A 21,833-nucleotide genomic window follows, 5' to 3' on the forward strand; every position below is an offset into this window, starting at 1 on the left:
GGGAGCTGATTTACAAACATAAAGGAACAGAGGCAGATGCGCTGTAGGCCACCTCGTCATAAGAATGCAAAGATAGGCAGACACAAGATAGGCAGATTTCTAAATTCAAGGTCAGCCTAGGGCAGAGGCAGTTAGTGCGCAGGCCCAGACATGGTAGGAATGGTAATTTCAAGGCAGGATCCCACCTAGCTATCTTATTGTCTGTGTTTATGCTTCCTGTCTCTTTCTAAGAATCAAGGAGCTGTTGATTCATGGAATAATCAAAAGGGAACCTAGAGTAAAGACTGAGTTGCTATGTAAATAAAAGACTAGGCTTTTGATCTGTAAGAAGTGAGCAGTCCAGAGAGGCTTTAGATTTGCAAAAAAAATTGTCTGGATCAAAGTGCTATCTGGAGCTCTCCAGAGAAAGCAGAACAGGGAAATAGCAACCTGAACGCTGTCTCAAGCAGAACATAAGATGCCAGCTTGTAACACATGATTTGACTTTGAGTTCTTTCTTTAGCTGCTCTCAAATGCCAATTCTCTTAGAACCCCTCTCCAAGCTGAGGCTGGTCCTTGGCAAGTGACACGTCTGTGTGTCAAGTTTGTGACTCACAACTGACAAGGGGTCAGTTTGTGCTGGCTAGTTTTATGTCAACCTGCTGCAAGTTAGATTCATTAGAGAGAAAGGAACAAGCAAGTAAGCAGTTTTCCACTATGGTCTCTGCATCAGTTTCTGCCTCCAGTTTTCTGCCCTGTTAGAATTTGTGCCTTTAATGATGAACTAGATCTGGAAGTACAAACAAAATAAATCCTTTTCTCTCCAAGTTGCCTGGGTCATGTTGTTTCATCACATCAAAAGAAATCCCACGATTTCCCTTAAAGGTCAGAGTAAGGCCAGAGTTATTAACCGGCATGCAGAAGTAGATTATTCTATACTTTCCTAGATTTAGCTAGGTAATTTCATTATGACTAAGAATTTAAACAATAAATGACTTTAAAATATCCATCACAAAAGAAATTTTCCTATGCAATCTGCTTCTGTGTCTTTACACACATACACCTATAAAATATGACTTTATTGTGTGGATGGGGATTTAATATAAATGGATTGTTTTACATGTGACCTTTTATGACTTGCCGTGTTTACTCCCTGTTTACTCTAAGTTCCTATGACATCTCTAACTCTTACCTCACCATTAGATGTCCTAAAGTGTGTGAATGTGTAAGCACTCACTGACAGGTTGAAACACGGTTCACAGTGCAATACTGTGTGTCTAGGTATAGCCTTGAAGTTGAGGCCTGAACGTAGAGCTTCTGTATTTTAGGTTATGCATGTTTGTCATTGTAGCCAAGGTTGACAGATGATAACAAGGTGGCATCACTGCTGTCATACCACCAACAAGTACACTTAAATACCCATTGAACATTTGCTATCACCAAATTTAAGTTTTTCATAATATGTTGTTTATTTATTTTCCCTAGTTACCACCATGGTTAATAAATTTTGTCCCCAAAATGTGTTCTATCATTTTCATATTTTATCCATCACGAGGATTATCTTGTTTGCTTGTGCTGTGTGTAGTTCGAGTCCCAAAATATAAATTTATCAGGACACTGACATTATCAGGGTGGACACCGAAATAGCGTCAGGTACTCTGTGAGCCAGTACAACAAATGCATGGAGTATTTCAAGGGACACAGACCTACACCCCAAGTAATGTCTATAATGTCAACTTAAGTTTACTGAAAAACTTACTTTTAGGAGCCTCGGGACCACAGCGGAAGTCCCACACCCGCGGATCCCGGTCCGCAGCAGCTCTCTGCTCCCAGACCCGGTGAGAGAGAGACCCAACCGCCTGGTCAGGTGGGCACTCCTGAGGCTGCAGAGCGGAAGAGACCACCAACACTGCTCACCCCTGCCCACATCCCTGGCCCAAGAGGAAACTGTATAAGGCCTCTGGGCTCCCGTGGGGGAGGGCCCAGGAGCGGCAGGACCCCTGCGCCTGAGACACCGCCGGAACCTGAAAGAAACAGACCAGATAAACAGTTCTCTGCACCCAAATCCCGTGGGAGGGAGAGCTAAACCTTCAGAGAGGCAGACAAGCCTGGGAAACCAGAAGAGACTGCTCCCTGCACACACATCTCGGACGCCAGAGGAAAAAGCCAAAGACCATCTGGAACCCTGGTGCACTGAAGCTCCCGGAAGGGGCGGCACAGGTCTTCCTGATTGCTGCCGCTGCAGAGAGCCCGTGGGCAGCACCCCATGAGCGAACTTGAGCCTCAGGACCACAGGTAAGACCAAATTTTCTGCTGCAAGAAAGCTGCCTGGTGAACTCAAGACACAGGCCCACAGGAACAGCTGAAGACCTGTAGAGAGGAAAAACTACACGCCCGAAAGCAGAACACTCTGTCCCCAAAACTGACTGAAAGAGAGGAAAACAGGTCTACAGCACTCCTGACACACAGGCTTATAGGACAGTCTAGCCACTGTCAGAAATAGCAGAACAAGGTAACACTAGAGATAATCTGATGGCGAGAGGCAAGCGCAGGAACCCAAGCAACAGAAACCAAGACTACATGGCATCATCGGAGCCCAATTCTCCCACCAAAGCAAACACGGAATATCCAAACACACCAGAAAAGCAAGATCTAGTTTCAAAATCATATTTGATCATGATGCTAGAGGACTTCAAGAAAGACATGAACACACTTAGGGAAGCACAGGAAAACATTAATAAACAAGTAAAAGCCTACAGAGAGGAATCGCAAAAATCCCTGAAAGAATTCCAGGAAAACACAAACAAACAGTTGAAGGAATTAAAAATGGAAATAGAAGCAATCAAGAAAGAACACATGGAAACAACCCTGGATATAGAAAACCAAAAGAAGAGACAAGGAGCTGTAGATACAAGCTTCACCAACAGAATACAAGAGATGGAAGAGAGAATCTCAGGAGCAGAAGATTCCATAGAAATCATTGACTCAACTGTCAAAGATAATGTAAAGCGGAAAAAGCTACTGGTCCAAAACATACAGGAAATCCAGGACTCAATGAGAAGATCAAACCTAAGGATAATAGGTATAGAAGAGAGTGAAGACTCCCAGTTCAAAGGACCAGTAAATATCTTCAACAAAATCATAGAAGAAAACTTCCCTAACCTAAAAAAAGAGATACCCATAGACATACAAGAAGCCTACAGAACTCCAAATAGATTGGACCAGAAAAGAAACACCTCCCGTCACATAATTGTCAAAACACCAAACGCACAAAATAAAGAAAGAATATTAAAAGCAGTAAGGGAAAAAGGTCAAGTAACATATAAAGGGAGACCTATCATAATCACACCAGACTTCTCGCCAGAAACTATGAAGGCCAGAAGATCCTGGACTGATGTTATACAGACCCTAAGAGAACACAAATGCCAGCCCAGGTTACTGTATCCAGCAAAACTCTCAATTAACATTGATGGAGAAACCAAGATATTCCATGACAAAACCAAATTTACACAATATCTTTCTACAAATCCAGCACTACAAAGGATAATAAATGGTAAAGCCCAACATAAGGAGGCAAGCTATACCCTAGAAGAAGCAAGAAACTAATCGTCTTGGCAACAAAACAAAGAGAATGAAAGCACACAAACATAACCTCACATCCAAATATGAATATAAAGGGAAACAATAATCACTACTCCTTAATATCTCTCAATATCAATGGCCTCAACTCCCCAATAAAAAGACATAGATTAACAAACTGGATACGCAACGAGGACCCTGCATTCTGCTGCCTACAGGAAACACACCTCAGAGACAAAGACAGACACTACCTCAGAGTGAAAGGCTGGAAAACAACTTTCCAAGCAAATGGTCAGAAGAAGCAAGCTGGAGTAGCCATTCTAATATCAAATAAAATCAATTTCCAACTAAAAGTCATCAAAAAAGATAAGGAAGGACACTTCATATTCATCAAAGGAAAAATCCACCAAGATGAACTCTCAATCCTAAATATCTATGCCCCAAATACAAGGGCACCTACATACGTAAAAGAAACCTTACTAAAGCTCAAAACACACATTGCACCTCACACAATAATAGTGGGAGATTTCAACACCCCACTCTCATCAATGGACAGATCATGGAAACAGAAATTAAACAGTGATGTCGACAGACTAAGAGAAGTCATGAGCCAAATGGACTTAACGGATATTTATAGAACATTCTATCCTAAAGCAAAAGGATATACCTTCTTCTCAGCTCCTCATGGTACTTTCTCCAAAATTGACCATATAATCGGTCAAAAAACGGGCCTCAACAGGTACAGAAAGATAGAAATAATCCCATGCGTGCTATCGGACCACCACGGCCTAAAACTGGTCTTCAATAACAATAAGGGAAGAATGCCCACATATACGTGGAAATTGAACAATGCTCTACTCAATGATAACCTGGTCAAGGAAGAAATAAAGAAAGAAATTAAAAACTTTTTAGAATTTAATGAAAATGAAGATACAACATACTCAAACTTATGGGACACAATGAAAGCTGTGCTAAGAGGAAAACTCATAGCGCTGAGTGCCTGCAGAAAGAAACAGGAAAGAGCATATGTCAGCAGCTTGACAGCACACCTAAAAGCTCTAGAACAAAAAGAAGCAAATAAACCCAGGAGGAGTAGAAGGCAGGAAATAATCAAACTCAGAGCTGAAATCAACCAAGTAGAAACAAAAAGGACCATAGAAAGAATCAACAGAACCAAAAGTTGGTTCTTTGAGAAAATCAACAAGATAGATAAACCCTTAGCCAGACTAACGAGAGGACACAGAGAGTGCGTCCAAATTAACAAAATCAGAAATGAAAAGGGAGACATAACTACAGATTCAGAGGAAATTCAAAAAATCATCAGATCTTACTATAAAAACCTATATTCAACAAAATTTGAAAATCTTCAGGAAATGGACAATTTCCTAGACAGATACCAGGTATCGAAGTTAAATCAGGAACAGATAAACCAGTTAAACAACCCCATAACTCCTAAGGAAATAGAAGCAGTCATTAAAGGTCTCCCAACCAAAAAGAGCCCAGGTCCAGACGGGTTTAGTGCAGAATTCTATCAAACCTTCATAGAAGACCTCATACCAATATTATCCAAACTATTCCACAAAATTGAAACAGATGGAGCCCTACCGAATTCCTTCTACGAAGCCACAATTACTCTTATACCTAAACCACACAAAGACACAACAAAGAAAGAGAACTTCAGACCAATTTCCCTTATGAATATCGACGCAAAAATACTCAATAAAATTCTGGCAAACCGAATTCAAGAGCACATCAAAACAATCATCCACCATGATCAAGTAGGCTTCATCCCAGGCATGCAGGGATGGTTTAATATACGGAAAACCATCAACGTGATCCATTATATAAACAAACTGAAAGAACAGAACCACATGATCATTTCATTAGATGCTGAGAAAGCATTTGACAAAATTCAACACCCCTTCATGATAAAAGTCCTGGAAAGAATAGGAATTCAAGGCCCATACCTAAACATAGTAAAAGCCATATACAGCAAACCAGTTGCTAACATTAAACTAAATGGAGAGAAACTTGAAGCAATCCCACTAAAATCAGGGACTAGACAAGGCTGCCCACTCTCTCCCTACTTATTCAATATAGTTCTTGAAGTTCTAGCCAGAGCAATCAGACAACAAAAGGAGATCAAGGGGATACAGATCGGAAAAGAAGAAGTCAAAATATCACTATTTGCAGATGACATGATAGTATATTTAAGTGATCCCAAAAGTTCCACCAGAGAACTACTAAAGCTGATAAACAACTTCAGCAAAGTGGCTGGGTATAAAATTAACTCAAATAAATCAGTTGCCTTCCTCTATACAAAAGAGAAACAAGCCGAGAAAGAAATTAGGGAAACGACACCCTTCATAATAGACCCAAATAATATAAAGTACCTCGGTGTGACTTTAACCAAGCAAGTAAAAGATCTGTACAATAAGAACTTCAAGACACTGAGGAAAGAAATTGAAGAAGACCTCAGAAGATGGAAAGATCTCCCATGCTCATGGATTGGCAGGATTAATATAGTAAAAATGGCCATTTTACCAAAAGCAATCTACAGATTCAATGCAATCCCCATCAAAATACCAATCCAATTCTTCAAAGAGTTAGACAGAACAATTTGCAAATTCATCTGGAATAACAAAAAACCCAGGATAGCTAAAGCTATCCTCAACAATAAAAGGACTTCAGGGGGAATCACTATCCCTGAACTCAAGCAGTATTACAGAGCAATAGTGATAAAAACTGCATGGTATTGGTACAGAGACAGACAGATAGACCAATGGAATAGAATTGAAGACCCAGAAATGAACCCACACACCTATGGTCACTTGATTTTTGACAAAGGAGCCAAAACCATCCAATGGAAAAAAGATAGCATTTTCAGCAAATGGTGCTGGTTCAACTGGAGGTCAACATGTAGAAGAATGCAGATCGATCCATGCTTATCACCCTGTACAAAGCTTAAGTCCAAGTGGATCAAGGACCTCCACATCAAACCAGACACACTCAAACTAATAGAAGAAAAACTAGGGAAGCATCTGGAACACATGGGCACTGGAAAAAATTTCCTGAACAAAACACCAATGGCTTATGCTCTAAGATCAAGAATCGACAAATGGGATCTCATAAAACTGCAAAGCTTCTGTAAGGCAAAGGACACTGTGGTTAGGACAAAATGGCAACCAACAGATTGGGAAAAGATCTTTACCAATCCTACAACAGATAGAGGCCTTATATCCAAAATATACAAAGAACTCAAGAAGTTAGACCGCAGGGAAACAAATAACCCTATTAAAAATGGGGTTCAGAGCTAAACAAAGAATTCACAGCTGAGGAATGCTGAATGGCCGAGAAACACCTAAATAAATGTTCAACATCTTTAGTCATAAGGGAAATGCAAATCAAAACAACCCTGAGATTTCACCTCACACCAGTGAGAATGGCTAAGATCAAAAACTCAGGTGACAGCAGATGCTGGCGAGGATGTGGAGAAAGAGGAACACTCCTCCATTGTTGGTGGGATTGCAGACTGGTACAACCATTCTGGAAATCAGTCTGGAGGTTCCTCAGAAAATTGGACATTGAACTGCCTGAGGATCCAGCTATACCTCTCTTGGGCATATACCCAAAAGATGCCTCAACATATAAAAGAGACACGTGCTCCACTATGTTCATCGCAGCCTTATTTATAATAGCCAGAAAATGGAAAGAACCCAGATGCCCTTCAACAGAGGAATGGATACAGAAAATGTGGTACATCTACACAATGGAATATTACTCAGCTATCAAAAACAACGAGTTTATGAAATTCGTAGGCAAATGGTTGGAACTGGAAAATATCATCCTGAGTGAGCTAACCCAATCACAGAAAGACATACATGGTATGCACTCATTGATAAGTGGCTATTAGCCCAAATGCTTGAATTACCCTAGATCCCTAGAACAAACGAAACTCAAAACGGATAATCAAAATGTGAATGCTTCACTCCTTCTTTAATTGAGGAAAAAGAATACCCTTGGCAGGGAAGGGAGAGGCAAAGATTAAAACAGAGACTGAAGGAACACCCATTCAGAGCCTGCCCCACATGTGGCCCATACATATACAGCCACCCAATTAGACAAGATGGATGAAGCAAAGAAGTGCAGACCGACAGGAGCCGGATGTAGATCTCTCCTGAGAGACACAGCCAGAATACAGCAAATACAGAGGCGAATGCCAGCAGCAAACCACTGAACTGAGAATAGGTCCCCTATTGAAGGAATCAGAGAAAGAACTGGAAGAGCTTGAAGGGGCTCGAGACCCCAAAAGTACAACAATGCCAAGCAATCAGAGCTTCCAGGGACTAAGCCACTACCTAAAGACTATACATGGACTGACCCTGGACTCTGACCCCATAGGTAGCAATGAATATCCCAGTAAGAGCCCCAGTGGAAGGGGAAGCCCTGGGTCCTGCTAAGACTGAACCCCCAGTGAACTAGTCTATGGGGGGAGGGCGGCAATGGGGGGAGGGTTGGGAGGGGAACACCCATAAGGAAGGGGAGGGGGGAGGGGGATGTTTGCCCGGAAACCGGGAAAGGGAATAACACTCGAAATGTATATAAGAAATACTCAAGTTAATAAAAAAAAAAAAACAAAACTTACTTTTAAGGTAAATTTTATAGTCCTAAGTCGCAAAACTTGGAAATCAAGCCACAGTCTTCTTTTAGTTTAAAACACTAAAAATGGTTTCCTGTTTTCACATCGGATAACATTCAAGATCCTTAATATGACCTAAAAGCTCTCTTGGAATATGAGTTCTTTCCATCCCAGCATGCTCTCCCTCCCTGATGATGCTTTCTACCCACAGACTCAACAACTGCTCTCTTCCCTCCTGGGAAATTCTCTTCCAAGCCTTTTCTTGGCCAACTCTTCCTCAGTTTGCAGACTTTTTACCTCACATTACTCTTTTCTGTCTTACGGAATTGCAACATAATAAAATGCCTTGGTTTCCTGTCATTTCCCTCAGCCTCCTTCTTCCATTGCTCTTTTGACAACTTTTAATGATGTGTTTATTTGTCTGTGTAGTTGTCTGCTTCAACAGATTGTCAGCCCCACATAAACAGGACTGTGTGTATTTTATTCAACACTTCACTACCCAGCAATACATAAATAGTTGACCTCCGATCAATGACTGAGTGAGCATAAATAGTACTAATTAATGGTTAAAATGACAACAACTGAATTAAAACCGGCTCAGTGAATAACTAGAGAATTAACTATTAATGAACCAGTAACGAAAACACAATCTGACTGCTCATTTTGTAACTCGAATAAAATCCTGAGTAGATCCTATTTCAAATAATAACCACAGCATAAATCACCTTGTGCCATAGTATAATATATTTATTTCATGTAACCCCTGGGGCCTTTCTCAACAATCTGAAGAAGAAACTCAAGCATTGGATAAAAGAACTAAGAAGCACGTCAGATAAAGCTCTCACGGTTCTTTATGGTGAGCTCCCCAAAGAACCCTTTGAATGTCTTCAATGAGAATGCCTGCTTTTAAAATCCTTCCACTTCATACTTACATGCTTATAAACTGCTACAGAACAATCGTTTTCACAGTAGGTTGCTACGTATCAGGATTTTGATATAGTGGACTTTATTTAAAAAGAAGAAAAAAAGGAGAGAGAGAGAGAGAGAGAGAGAGAGAGAGAGAGAGAGAGAGAGAGAGAAGGAGAGAGAGAGAGGTACAGGCTGTTTGTAATTTTCTTTTTGTGCTAAGACTCAAGTCTCACACACCAGCCAGGTTAGGAAGAGATTTAGAACTGTAATAAATCCTTCCCTGCTTTTCCGGCTCGTGCATTATCTCATTCAATCGGGAGCGTGGGGGGAAGCCCTGATTTATGTGTTTGCCGGTTCTGTCCATACCACCGAGGCTCTGGAGGGAATTTTAGTTGCTGTTCTCTTTAACCAGATATAAATAGACTCCTTCAGTCAAGACCACAGTCAATATTTTTAACAAGTTTCTCTATAAATCTCTGTACTAAGAAACAACCCGATACTGAATCAGACCCTCTGGGTTTGTGGATTTTTTTTGTTTGTTTGCTTGTTTGCTTGTTTTTGTTTTCACACCCAATTATATATGTAATAAACATTTAAGTTTTGAGATGCTTCTCAAGATCATTTGCTTTAGAAATAAGGGCTTTAGACAAATGTCGTAGTGATTCTTGCCAATTTTTTTTTAAGGACTATTTTTACAGTCAGAAATGTTTTTCTTCTTACTTCTAAAGTGGTTTGTAGCATTGAATCTCATTATATTCAACAATAAGCAGAGGGTACAAAGCCATTCTTTTCTATCTAGGGTAACCCAACAGCCACACGGTGGTCTCAGATAGAAACCCAGATTCTGAATATATCCATGTTCTTTACCTCTTACGTGACCCACTTAATTGTTTTTTTCATAGATGTAATTAAAACATATCATAACAGAAGAGCACATAGTTTTGGGTCCTGGAGTGCATCGCAATAGGGAAGGCATGGGAGAAATGGCTCAGTCACAGGTGGCAGAAACATGTAGTGGTAAGGACCAAATGATAGAAACAATCTTCAAAGTACTACTTCTAGTGCCCTACTTCTGCCAGCTGGGCCCCGCCCCCGAAATGGTTCCCTGATTTTGTGCTGTGGAAGACATTTTATATTCAAGCCATAACAATGGCTCATCTACTCATCCATGCCCCCACCACTGTTGTCTTAGTTTTGACAAGTTACTCAGTACTGTTTAAAAATCTCTTGCATCTTTAGTTTTATTTCACTCAACTAGCTTACACTAAACTGTAAGAGAACTCTCTGTAAATGAACAGGTCAGTCAAGGCAAGTTCTATGTGTACCTACCACATTTCTTGCTTCTTTCCATTCTCCTTCCCTCCCTCACTTCCTTCCTAAAATAAATCACCTGCTGCTTGGTGCTAATTATAGAGCATAGAAAGATCAACCTAATTTTATTAAATAGTTAGTATTTATTGAGTTACTTCTATGTTCTAAGCGGACCTAAGATCCTTATATTTCATTACTAGAATTTTTTTCTAAAACACCTCAAGGGGGTGAACATTATTGTCAACATCTTTTTTTTATGAGTGAAATATCACTCTGAAGAGTAGATTTGTTACTTGTCCAAAGTCCCTGAGCCAGACTCAGTCATATTTTCTAGACAGTAATATTTTCTTTAATATAATTTCATGATAACTTCCTAATGCACCCAACTTGAATTTTACCACACTGTATTCCTGTCAGAATTAGATATGCACCTTTGACTCCCAGATACTTTCAAATGTGTCAAACACACTGAATTTCCTGTGATGAGAATACAGGATAGTATAGTTTTTATTAAACCAGTATTTGATAGCATAATGATGACTAGAGGACAACAGGTATCTCCTAATCATTTTCTGAAACAGAAAACATAGCATACTGACATTTGCAAACCAGGGAATTCAAAACTTCTTTTTGTACCTTGATCAAAACTGTCAGTCAGAATTCCCTAGACAATAAACATTTCTTAACCAGAAGGTATTTTGAACTGGATTGGTTCATCTCGTGTTCCAATACAGGGTTAACTTTTTTTTTCTGACAAGAAAAAAAAAATCAGTGGAAACAAAGATAGATAAGCAGTTAGTCTATATGATACAATATAAAGTATTTATGAGTTTTCATTTTTTCAGTGGATTAAAAATAAGAGAGGGAAAATTTAAATTAATAAATATATCAAGTTGTTATCCAGAATTAATAAAACATTTTCTACTTACCAATAATATATCTCAAGTGCTACCAACTGCTTTCTGATGGTTCTTGTAACATCTTTACTCTTTAAGTATATGTTAGTTTCACTATAGTTTTATGTGTTTAACATATATTCTTGTTGATCTTATAAGAATGTCCATTGTCAATTCTTTATTATTGGGGGAAGCATTCAATACATTGTCTGGGCAGCATAATTATGAGCTGGGCTAACTTCATGAATCACAGGACAAACTCTGAAAAGGTTAACGCATTGCTTTTATATATTTCTGGTGCCTAGGAGAATGGGTAGATGAAAGCAATCTCAGTGAATGTTTCTTCAGGAAAACAATGTGGAATTCAGGTTTCCACTGTCCTAATTCTGAACCTAGAGGTTTCTAGTCATTATTGGTCCTGTGGTTGCCGGTCTTACAACAATGCATAGTCTAATATCAATACTGTGTGGATAATGATGAGTGCAACTCAATGAGGAAAACTGGAGAAGGTGCTGGTTTAGTACCTTTAATGACAATAATGTTTACTTTCTGTGAGCAATTTGTTTCTAGTGTAAGTAAAAATGAAAAAAAAATCAGCAAAAAAACCTGATAAAGTATTTGTCACTTACCAGGCCAGCAGTGACAAATATAGCTGTCAACAGTGTCTTCACATGTCGCATCATTGTGACAAGGCTTTGACCAACAAAGAGGAATCAAGGACTCACAGTGGATCCCTCTGAATCCACTACCCGTGCAGTCACAGTGGTAACTAGAGAGCAAATGAAATTTTCATGTCAACTCTCTGTCATCTTGAAATCAACCCTCTTTATTCTGTCTCTGTTTATCTATCAGCCTGACACAAATGGTGTAGCATTTATACTTACCTCAAAAGCAACATGGAGTCATCTCTGTAGACCTACATGGTTATGTGTTTCCTCATCAAAACCTTATCATTATTGACTTAAAAGTGACAATAAGATTCATGCAACACTATTTGGAAGCTGGTGTTTTTCAGGCATAAATAAGACTATGATACTTAGATCATAAGATTATTGTGATAATTAAATATGTATAAAAGAATAGAAATACCATATCCTGTATATCAGGGTATGGTTACTGTTAAATGGTATAGTAAATAAAATTATCAATATTATTGAAGTTAGTAGGTAATAATTTGTACCAAATAAAATCTTTATAAAAGTTAAATTATTTTTTACCAAATAGAAGCACTCATAATTAAGTGTAATATGATTATGGTGTTTTCTGATTACCTGAATAGAATAGTTTAGTCTTTCTATTTCTTTTTTTAACCTTTTATTAATTCTTTTTTAATTTCACATAGTGCACCCCAGTCATGCTCATCTCTCTGTCCCCTCATATCTGCCTATCCTCCCCAAAATAACACACACACATGCATACACACACACACACACACATACACACACACACACACACCATCATCATCACCATCATCATTATCATCATCACCACCACCACCACCACCAACAACAACAACTACTACCAAAGCATAGAAAACATAATATTGTGGAAGCTGTAGTAGGTCATAGTATGTCCCACAGTGTATCCCTCTAACTACATATCTTCATTTGCAAATATTCATTGCAATGAGTCACTGGTCTGGTTCCAGATCTCTGGCTTCTGTGACACCATCAATATTGGAACCTCACTGGGACTCCTCCTGGTTATCGTGTTGTTGCCCTGTGTCATGGAGATCTATCCTGCAGCTTTGAAATAGCAGGACTGGCCTTTGCATCCCAACCATTCATAGATGATATAGAGTTTGGGGTGAGCCAACTCAGAGCCCTGAATCTGGGCCTGGGTAGTCGCTGAGCTGGTCAAACCTCTGGATCTCCTTTACTGGCAACACCAAGGTGAGCTCTCCTGTACTGCTCTCTAGGCCACCCAATGCTACTATAGGCAGGTGGCAGGGTCCGCTCTTCTCCTCTCAAGCCCTTGGGAGCGCCAGTAGCCATGCATCTAAGAGCCAGCTCCACTCTACTTCACAGGGGAAGTGCAAGGCCTGCTCTTCTGAGTGTTACAGCCGATGAGGGGAGAGGTCTAGTTCTCCTGCGCTCGTGACCCAGAGTCAGCTCTCCCTGGCTACTGCAGGGTGTTGAGAAATGGAGAGGAAGTCAGTTCTCCTGCTCTCACACCCATAAGGGCTGACTCAACTGCACTCCTGCCTCCAGAAGCAACTCTACTGTGTTGCTCAGGTAAAGTGCAGGGCCCACTAGCCAGAGTCCTGCAGCTTGTGAGAGATGGTGCTAGCTCTCCAAAGAGCTGCATCCAGTGAGGGGCGGGGCCAGTTGTGTACAGCCCCTGGACATTCACGTGGTGCCTGGCAGCTGTCCCAACCAGAGACATTTCCTTGTTCTCTAGTGGTAAGATGAGCCTCAGACAATATCCCAGACCCCTGATCACTGCTGCAAAGGAATGTAGGTTCTGGGTAGTGTAGCAGTCCTGTCCACAGGACTCTCTTTCTCTTCCCACACTGTGCTGCCTAGGTTGATTTGATTTTTATGAGTCCTAAGCATTAGATAGCGTTGGTCACAAAGCCAGGGCTTAAACTGGGATGAACAAAGGACTGTCATTTGCTCTGCCACTGACTAATATAAGGACACCACCATCAACACGGGGTCTCCTTACCCCTGGGGTGGTAGTGGGAGAGGGGTTTCATTGACTAAATTTATTTCAGTGTCACAAATCAATCCTATTGGTCTGCTGAAGGATCTGGAAATGGCAGATGTTGCATGGACAATGTTTTTATATCTCAATTAGTTCAAAAAATCTGCTCATGGTTTTGCTTAATTAAAAATACTAAAAACTGGACTAGAAAGATGGTTAAGCATATGAAGTCACTTGCTGTGCAAGCCTGGAGACATAAATTTAATCTCCAAACCTACATACATGCACGCACATGAGCGCGTGCACCCACCATCACACACACACACACACACACACACACACACACACACACACCACATATGTTCATGTTCATAAATAATAATGATTAAAATATTTAAAATCTACTCTATGTGGGACATTAGAGAGACGTCCTATATTAAAGGAGTACATCTAAGTCCACAGAATTAGAAATTTTATTTAAAAACTCCTTTGGTGTGCAAACATCAATTTTCTCACACGAATTATAGGAAAGATGTTAATTTTTATTGTACAAAAATAAACTCAAACCATAATGGTCAATCCTCTCCCCAATTAGGTATTAGGAGATATAACAGTAAAATGAAGAAGTAAGTCAGGACACCTTTAAGAGTAGAGAATGAAAGGGCACAAGTTTCCACCCCATTTGCCTTCCCATCAAACCCTTGTGTTATCTGCTGTGAAACCCTTGTGTTCTCTAGAGAGAACTGTACGTGCTACAGAGGGGTTTCATTCCCTGGGAAGTTTCAGCCATTCCAACCCTTCTATCTGTGGTGTCTGGTTAGCTGTCCCCAGGAGTGTAGACTCCCAGCACAGGTGCATTATTTGAGTGGTACGAAAAGTAAGATAAAATCATGGGGTGTCAAGAATATATTTTGTATATTGTATGGATGCATTGCCTGTCAATTAAAAAGTCTATGGCCTATGACTTAGGCAAGGAATAGGAGGTGGACCATTCAGCAGGCAAAAAGAATTCTGGGATAGAGCCAGGCACACAAAGCCCCACCTAGGAAGATTTAAGGAGATGGACACATGGTACCCAATCACATGACAGAATGTAGGTTAAAATAAATGGGTTATTTTAGTTACCAGCTAGTCAAAGAAGAGCCTAGCTATGTGGCCAAGGTATTTGTGGTGGTTTGAATACACTTGGCTCAGGGAGTGGTACACCTAATAAGGAGGCAGGGCCTTGTTGGAGGAAGTGTGTCACTATGGAGGTGGGCAATGAGACCCTCCTACTAGCCACATGGGAGTCAGATAAAGATGTAGAACTCAGCTCCTGCGCTGTGCCTGCCTGGACTCTGCCATGCTCCATCTTGATGAAAATGGACTGAACTCCTGAACCTGTCAGCCAGGCCCAATTAAATGTTGTTCTTTATACGTGTAAAAAAAATCATGGGGTGTTATTTAAAATAGCATTTCATAGTTTTAAAAAGAAACGTGCAACTTCACTACTCTTTAAAAATAATATCTTATTAAATGACTTGCAGATACATCTGAAGCACACATGCTTTATTAAACTCTGTGAGTTTCAGTCGTTTTGAAATTAGATTTGAAGTGAGTTATGACTATCTGTGTGTGTGTGTGTGGGTGTGTGTGCACGCGTGTGCATGTGTGTGTGCGTGCACTATTGGGAATTGAACTCATGGCCTTATGCACACTAGGCATGTACTCTATCACTGGACTTAATCCTTAGCCCCATATCTGATTTATTAAATAGAGGAAAAGTGATTTTATTTCTACTTTTGCAAGAAATTAATGATGTGAACTCCGGAAGCATTTAACATCTGTTTAATACAGCTTCCTTGTCACAGAGGAGGAACAGAGCATATTACAAATTTAGAACAGTAATAGTCAGCATGCTTCACGCTGAGAAACTATCAAATGAGGGGACTCTTAGTTCAATGCCATTAAACACTGCCCTGCACTTCCTCATGCAATATTCACAGCCTAAGCAAATATGAGAACGTTTTTTACAGGGATATATTACTTGATGTGAACTTGGCTACCCCTATAGAAATTCATTATATTTATCACATGAAGTTATAGTGTAGTTTCCCTGAAAACCAATGAGAAACGCTCATTTGGATCAGGATTGAATTATACTTGCTGATATTATGCTTTGTCAAATATATTCACCCAATTCCCCAAACAGCTAAAATCCAAGGTATACCAACTACTGCTCTTAGAGCACCGTTTACAAACAGCGTCTGAAGGATTTATTTTTCCACTTGATTGATTTGCTTATTTTCATAAATATAAACATTGTGTTCACAATTTAAACAATTGATACCATTGCTTTTCCATCTTCCTTATCTATAACAGGTTTATTACATGGGTTTTTAAATGAGATATATAGTTCTCACCCATTATAAAATGCCTTGGAAAACCTTCACTCAGGACAGATGTCAACCAAACAATATTTTTAAGTAAAATTGGAATGCTGTAACTTTTCATTACTTAGAACATAATGCGATTCATGACTTGAATAAGGGCTATGAGAGCTTGGAGTTCACCACAGTTGGGCAGTGGTCTCTGTAAGTCTATCAGTCATCTATGGAACACAGACCTGTTTCTTCCATCTACGCATAGACCTCCATGGAGACACGGCTGACTTTCACATTCATTAAAGTTGAGTTCACAGTGGTCTCCAAGGAATCCAGGTGCACAGTCGCAGAAGTAGCCCCCAAGGGCGTCCCGACACGTGGCACCATGTAGACATGGCTGGGATCCGCATTCATCAATCTCCAACTCGCAGTTCACGCCTTTGAGGAAAGCCAACACAGAAAGCCAGAAAAGTTTTAGCAAAGTGAAAATATTTTAGGTGTTTGGCAACACTTTATTTACTAAAGCACTTGTCAAATGTTATGTTGCCCAAAATAATTCTCCTCCTCCACTCTAATTGGTATTAACTCGGTGTGCTTGTGGGAAGTCGCACAGAGCGGGGCAGCTGCAGCTTGTGGGGGTCGCTGCCTACAACAGCTTGTGGCTTTGTCGTCTATGGAAACAAATAATTTATTTTTAGGACAAAATTATTGTTAACTGTACTCTTGTTGGAAGGCTAAAATGTACTGGTCAATGTGGGTATTTTCCCTTCGTTATTTTACTCCTTCATAACAGTTTACTTAGGCTGCATTCAGAGCAGTGAGTAAAAGCTTAGACAGGCTGGCTTGGTGTCTTAGTGAAAACAATTACTAGTCCTGTGTTCTGGTCGATTTGTAAAGAAACTTTAAGAGCACAGAAAAGGGCTGTTTGTGTTTACACATCTTTTATTGCAGTGCTTCTAACCCAGGATAACAAATCATGCATTTAAACATCGACAGATCCCAAAGTGGCTCAGAGTCGGTACTGAGTATGATATTGTTCTCTTTTCTTGATCTAAGTTGCAGTAGAAATGTTCCAAGAGCATATGCTATCTATAACTGTCACTGGATTCTATAAATATCAAAATTAAAATGTTACAGTATATAAGATTTGACTTGCCATATCCCCCTCCCCTTTTTGAGAAGGAAAACATTCTATCGGTAAAGCCTGAAAGTTGTCCAATATCATTAGGCCCTATACTCACTGATTATTATTTCCTTCATGACCTTCAGCATTCATCATCCTGTTTCTCTACCCAACCCGTATCCTTAAAAAATCACTTAATGTGTGATCTCCAAAAGTACAAATATGATTATGTTAGTGTTGTGGTTTGCCCTGGAGTTATCTGTATTTTGATGCTAATTCTACTGTCCCAAGGACTGCTGCCTAGTCCTACTCAGGAATCAGGTGACTTCACCAGACCCTTCTCCCCATTAAATTTGTAAAATACAGGTGAGGGGCAGGTAAAGGATAGAAGGAGGCCTGTCATTGGAGGAGAAGGAAGGATGGGTGGGAGAGAAGTTTGAGGGAAGAGGAGGAGACTGGAACAGAGAGGAGAAGAGACAGGAGGGAGAGGGTGAGAAGCCATGGCAGGTGATGTTAAGATTCTGTTCTGTGTTTTTACAGGTTGTTATTAATGTTCTTAAGGGATGGATGGTACTGGGTTTTGTATGTTTAGGTGGGCAATTATATCTTACCAATTGGGTCAAAGATTATTGTGTTGTGTGTTATTTTATGTGATGATTTGAGTATAGCAAAGTGTGCGGTGGCAGGAGACACTGGGCCACCGAGGAGTTGGGATGTGTTTCCGCCAAGATATCTAGCAAATATCTTGGGGCACCACGGTACTGGACCTAGCAAGATAAAAGACAACCATACATTTTTTATTTTTTATATTTTTGTAACAACATGTTAGTATTTCCTGAAACCTTTTAAATAGCTTCTCCCAACATCTCCAGAATAAAAACAAATTCAGTAGGAACTTCTAAGAGACTGGAGCTATGCTGTCTGCTGTGTGTACTTGCAACTATATGGCCTGTCTTTCACCTCACATGGATGTGCCCCTGATTTGTAAAGCCTCTTCTGTCACTCTCTACTTTCAAAGAGTGGGATTGAGTGGAACAAGATTTTGGAAATTACACTTAAAATTGTCTATAATCTTCTGATGCTGTCCCTCCATCCCCCCAACATACCCTGTAATAGCGATATATTTATCATATTTCTTATTCATTCCTCTTTTTATAAATGGATGAAGCATTGAACATATTTTCTTGAATTAAGTATACGATCAATTAACGTTGAATGAATGATTGCTTCAACCTTGTGTTACTCTGTCCCTTTCCCCTGAACAATGAGCCAGGGAAACATTTCTCAGTGTGCTAATAAGACTGGGTCTATTGTCCCACCAAAACAGTGAAGTCAGTTTATGACTTTGAGAGATGTTTGCAACAAATCATGCTTTCTCAAGAACTGTCCTAAACTTCTGACACACATTTGGAGATATTTGCCCCTTATTGTGTAGCATTTGACAATCGGAGATCTGTGTTAACATTCTGTGCTGCTAGATAATAGACATCGTATGCTATCAGTATGGAGCAGGTCTCACACCAGATGCTGCCCCATCACTCACTGCAACAGGCAGAGAGCACAGGCCACATGCAGGGCAGCCATGACGAAGCACTCTGAACACCCTACCCAATATCTACAGGGCTCATGCTTCACAAGTAATCCTGCTCCAAGTTTATGATTCAAATTTCAGGCAATAAATGTGATTCCCAATTGCACCTTGGCTTCTTTAGAATGAGAAGCTTGCTAGTTAGAGGCTCTTTCTGTAAATCTATTATACAGTTATTGATGAGTGTCTGTAGCATATGGATCTGTGCGTAGAAGAAATGTTACTTGGGTTTCTTTTTGTCTTCGTTACAGCTCCTTTATCTCCTTCACTTGTTTTGTCCTAAGACTTCAAGGGTCAAAGTGAAGAGGGGATAAAGTGGGGTTCTAGAATACAGTTCTGGAAATTACACTTAAACTCTTCTACAATCCTCTGATGCTGTCCCTCCATCCCCGCCCCCATATACCCTGTAATATCGATCAATCCATCATATGCATATCAAGGGTCCCCACCTTACCTTTCCCCAGCTAAGACTTCGAGAACTGTGTTGAACCAGAAGGGGATGTGGGCACCAGAGAGTTCTCAAAAGATGAATTCCAAATGGCTAAGGGAAAATTTAAACACATGTAACATCCTCAGCTATCAAGGAATGAAAATTAAAATTAATTTTGAGATGTCACATAAACACACTCAGAATAGTTAAGATAAGAGAAATGATAAGCGAGTGTGAGAAAAGAGGGCACTTACTCACTAGTGGTGGGTGTAGAAAATGGCATCGTCTCCTCAGACATCAGTATGCAAATTCTCCAAAAGGACAGAGATAGATCTACTTATGACCCAGCTGTACCACACTTGGGCATACATGCAATGAACTCCACATCCTACTCTAGAGATATCTGCTCATCCATGTTCTTTCTGTCATGCTCACAATAGCCAGGGGATGAAAACCACTGAGATTCCTACCAACCGATGAGTAGATAATGAAAAAAAGTAGCCTATCTACATAGTTCAATAACATCCAGCTATCAAGAAAAATAGATTCATACAATGTGTGGGTGAATGAAAAGAGTTAGAAATAATCATTCTGTGTTAGGTAACCGAGACCCAGAACGACAAATGTTTCATGTTTCCCTTCATTTATTAATATTGCATTGGATATTCAGATTATCATGTTCATTTGAACTATTTATAGAGGTCATGAAATTATGTAGCAGTCATGGGGGGGCAAGCTTTCAAAGGGGTATAAAACACATAGTAAAGGGTTAAATGAGAATAATGGAACAGGAAAGGATAAATTTGTGTGTGTGTGTGTGTGTGTGTGTGTGTGTGTGTGCACGCACATACACACAGTCACATAAGAAGCATTAAGATTGAGTTACTTGATAGTAGGGTGACATTGCCTTCACTAGATGCCACAAGCTAACAAAAAGCCAAGATTACCTCTTCTGTGTTTGTTGGCTAGTGAGGTCCTATAGTCCTTCAGAAGTTACAGGTTCTTCCTAATGCTATTGACTACCATCCAGAACTTGTTGGTAAGACCCTATTGCTGAGGACACCACATACCTGAGTTGTAGGACGTGGAGAAATAGAACTCACACTGACCTAAAAGCTTCATTTCTAACATCCAGCTTTCATAGTGATTGGATGTGCTATGCTTGCTGTCAGAGGAGAAAAGTCAGCATCAGTCACACCAAGCTGATATCTGTGTAAGCTACAATAATGAGTGGTCCTACAAGATCTGCTCACTGGTCCAACAGTGTTCTGAATGCCAGGAGAGTAACCAACTACTTTCTTGAGATTGTCTCAGTTAGTTTTGTTTCAGTGATAAGCTATCCTGACAAAATCAACTTAAAGGAGTGAGGGTTTATGTTGCTTGCAGTTTAATGGCACACCACATCGTGGCAGCAGAAATGGCTAGTGATATTATATAGGCAGTCAGAAAGCTTAGAGAGATGATATAATTGTGTTCACCTAGCCTTGTCCTTCTCCTGGCATCCATGACCCAAACCCAGAAAATGGTGCCACACATTCTAATAGAGCATCTAACCACCTCCATATCCTAATCAATATATTCCCTCACAAACTAGCCCAGAGGTTAATCTAACCCATACAGTAATCTAACCCATTACAGATGTGCCTGGAAACTTGATTCTAGGTGATTTCAGATATGTCAAGTTGACAATGTACCAGCAACACCAGCATCTAGTGGGAACTTGTGGCAAGTGCATACTCTTGAGCCTCATCTCAGATCAAAGGAATCGAAGACTGAATTTCTATGGTGAGTTTACTGTACACTAAAGTTTGAGAGTCACTGGTATACATTATAAGTTCAGTAAATTGGAAATATCTCTCACAATTTCAGTATATGTTTTTACTAAAGGAACCAAAGTTCCTCTGAATAAAATTAGTGTGAAAATATTATTTGAAAAATGGTGAACCTGCTTCCTAATTACCATCATGCTATTTCCTCTCATGCACATGATAACTCTTCTAAGTGAGGTCCTAAACTTTGATGCCAGGATTTTTATGCCTTCTAAACTATGAACTAAATTCAGTTTTTAAAATATAATAGTTTTGTATATTTTTATTTCTGAAATAAAACATATCCTATGCTTAAAAGGTGAGTTTTCACTGATAAGTGGCTATTAGCCCAAATGCTTGAATTACCCTAGATGCCTAGAACAAATGAAACTCAAGACGGATGATCAAAATGTGAATGCTTCACTCCTTCTCTAAAAGGGGAACAAGAATACCCTTGGCAGGGAAGAGAGAGGCAAAGATTAAAACAGAGACTGAAGGAACACCCATTCAGAGCCTGCCCCACATGTGGCCCATACATATACAGCCACCCAATTAGACAAGA

The 21,833-nt window shown here is 40.0% G+C and overlaps 1 protein-coding gene across 1 annotated transcript in view; it reads right to left on the reverse strand.

Moving 5' to 3' along the window:
- The window catches only part of Crb1 (crumbs cell polarity complex component 1), a 187,088-nt gene that overhangs the window by 121,637 nt on the left and 43,618 nt on the right, over positions 1 to 21,833 (reverse strand). The window contains exons 3-4 of the mRNA NM_001107182.1: positions 16,565 to 16,760; positions 11,943 to 12,082 (exon numbers count right to left, since the gene is read on the reverse strand). Coding sequence (NP_001100652.1) covers positions 11,943 to 12,082; positions 16,565 to 16,760 — 336 coding nt within the window. The remainder of the gene's footprint in view (positions 1 to 11,942; positions 12,083 to 16,564; positions 16,761 to 21,833) is intronic.

Source organism: Rattus norvegicus, chromosome 13, assembly GCF_036323735.1.
Source record: "Rattus norvegicus strain BN/NHsdMcwi chromosome 13, GRCr8, whole genome shotgun sequence".
NCBI classification, from domain to species: Eukaryota; Metazoa; Chordata; class Mammalia; order Rodentia; family Muridae; genus Rattus; species Rattus norvegicus.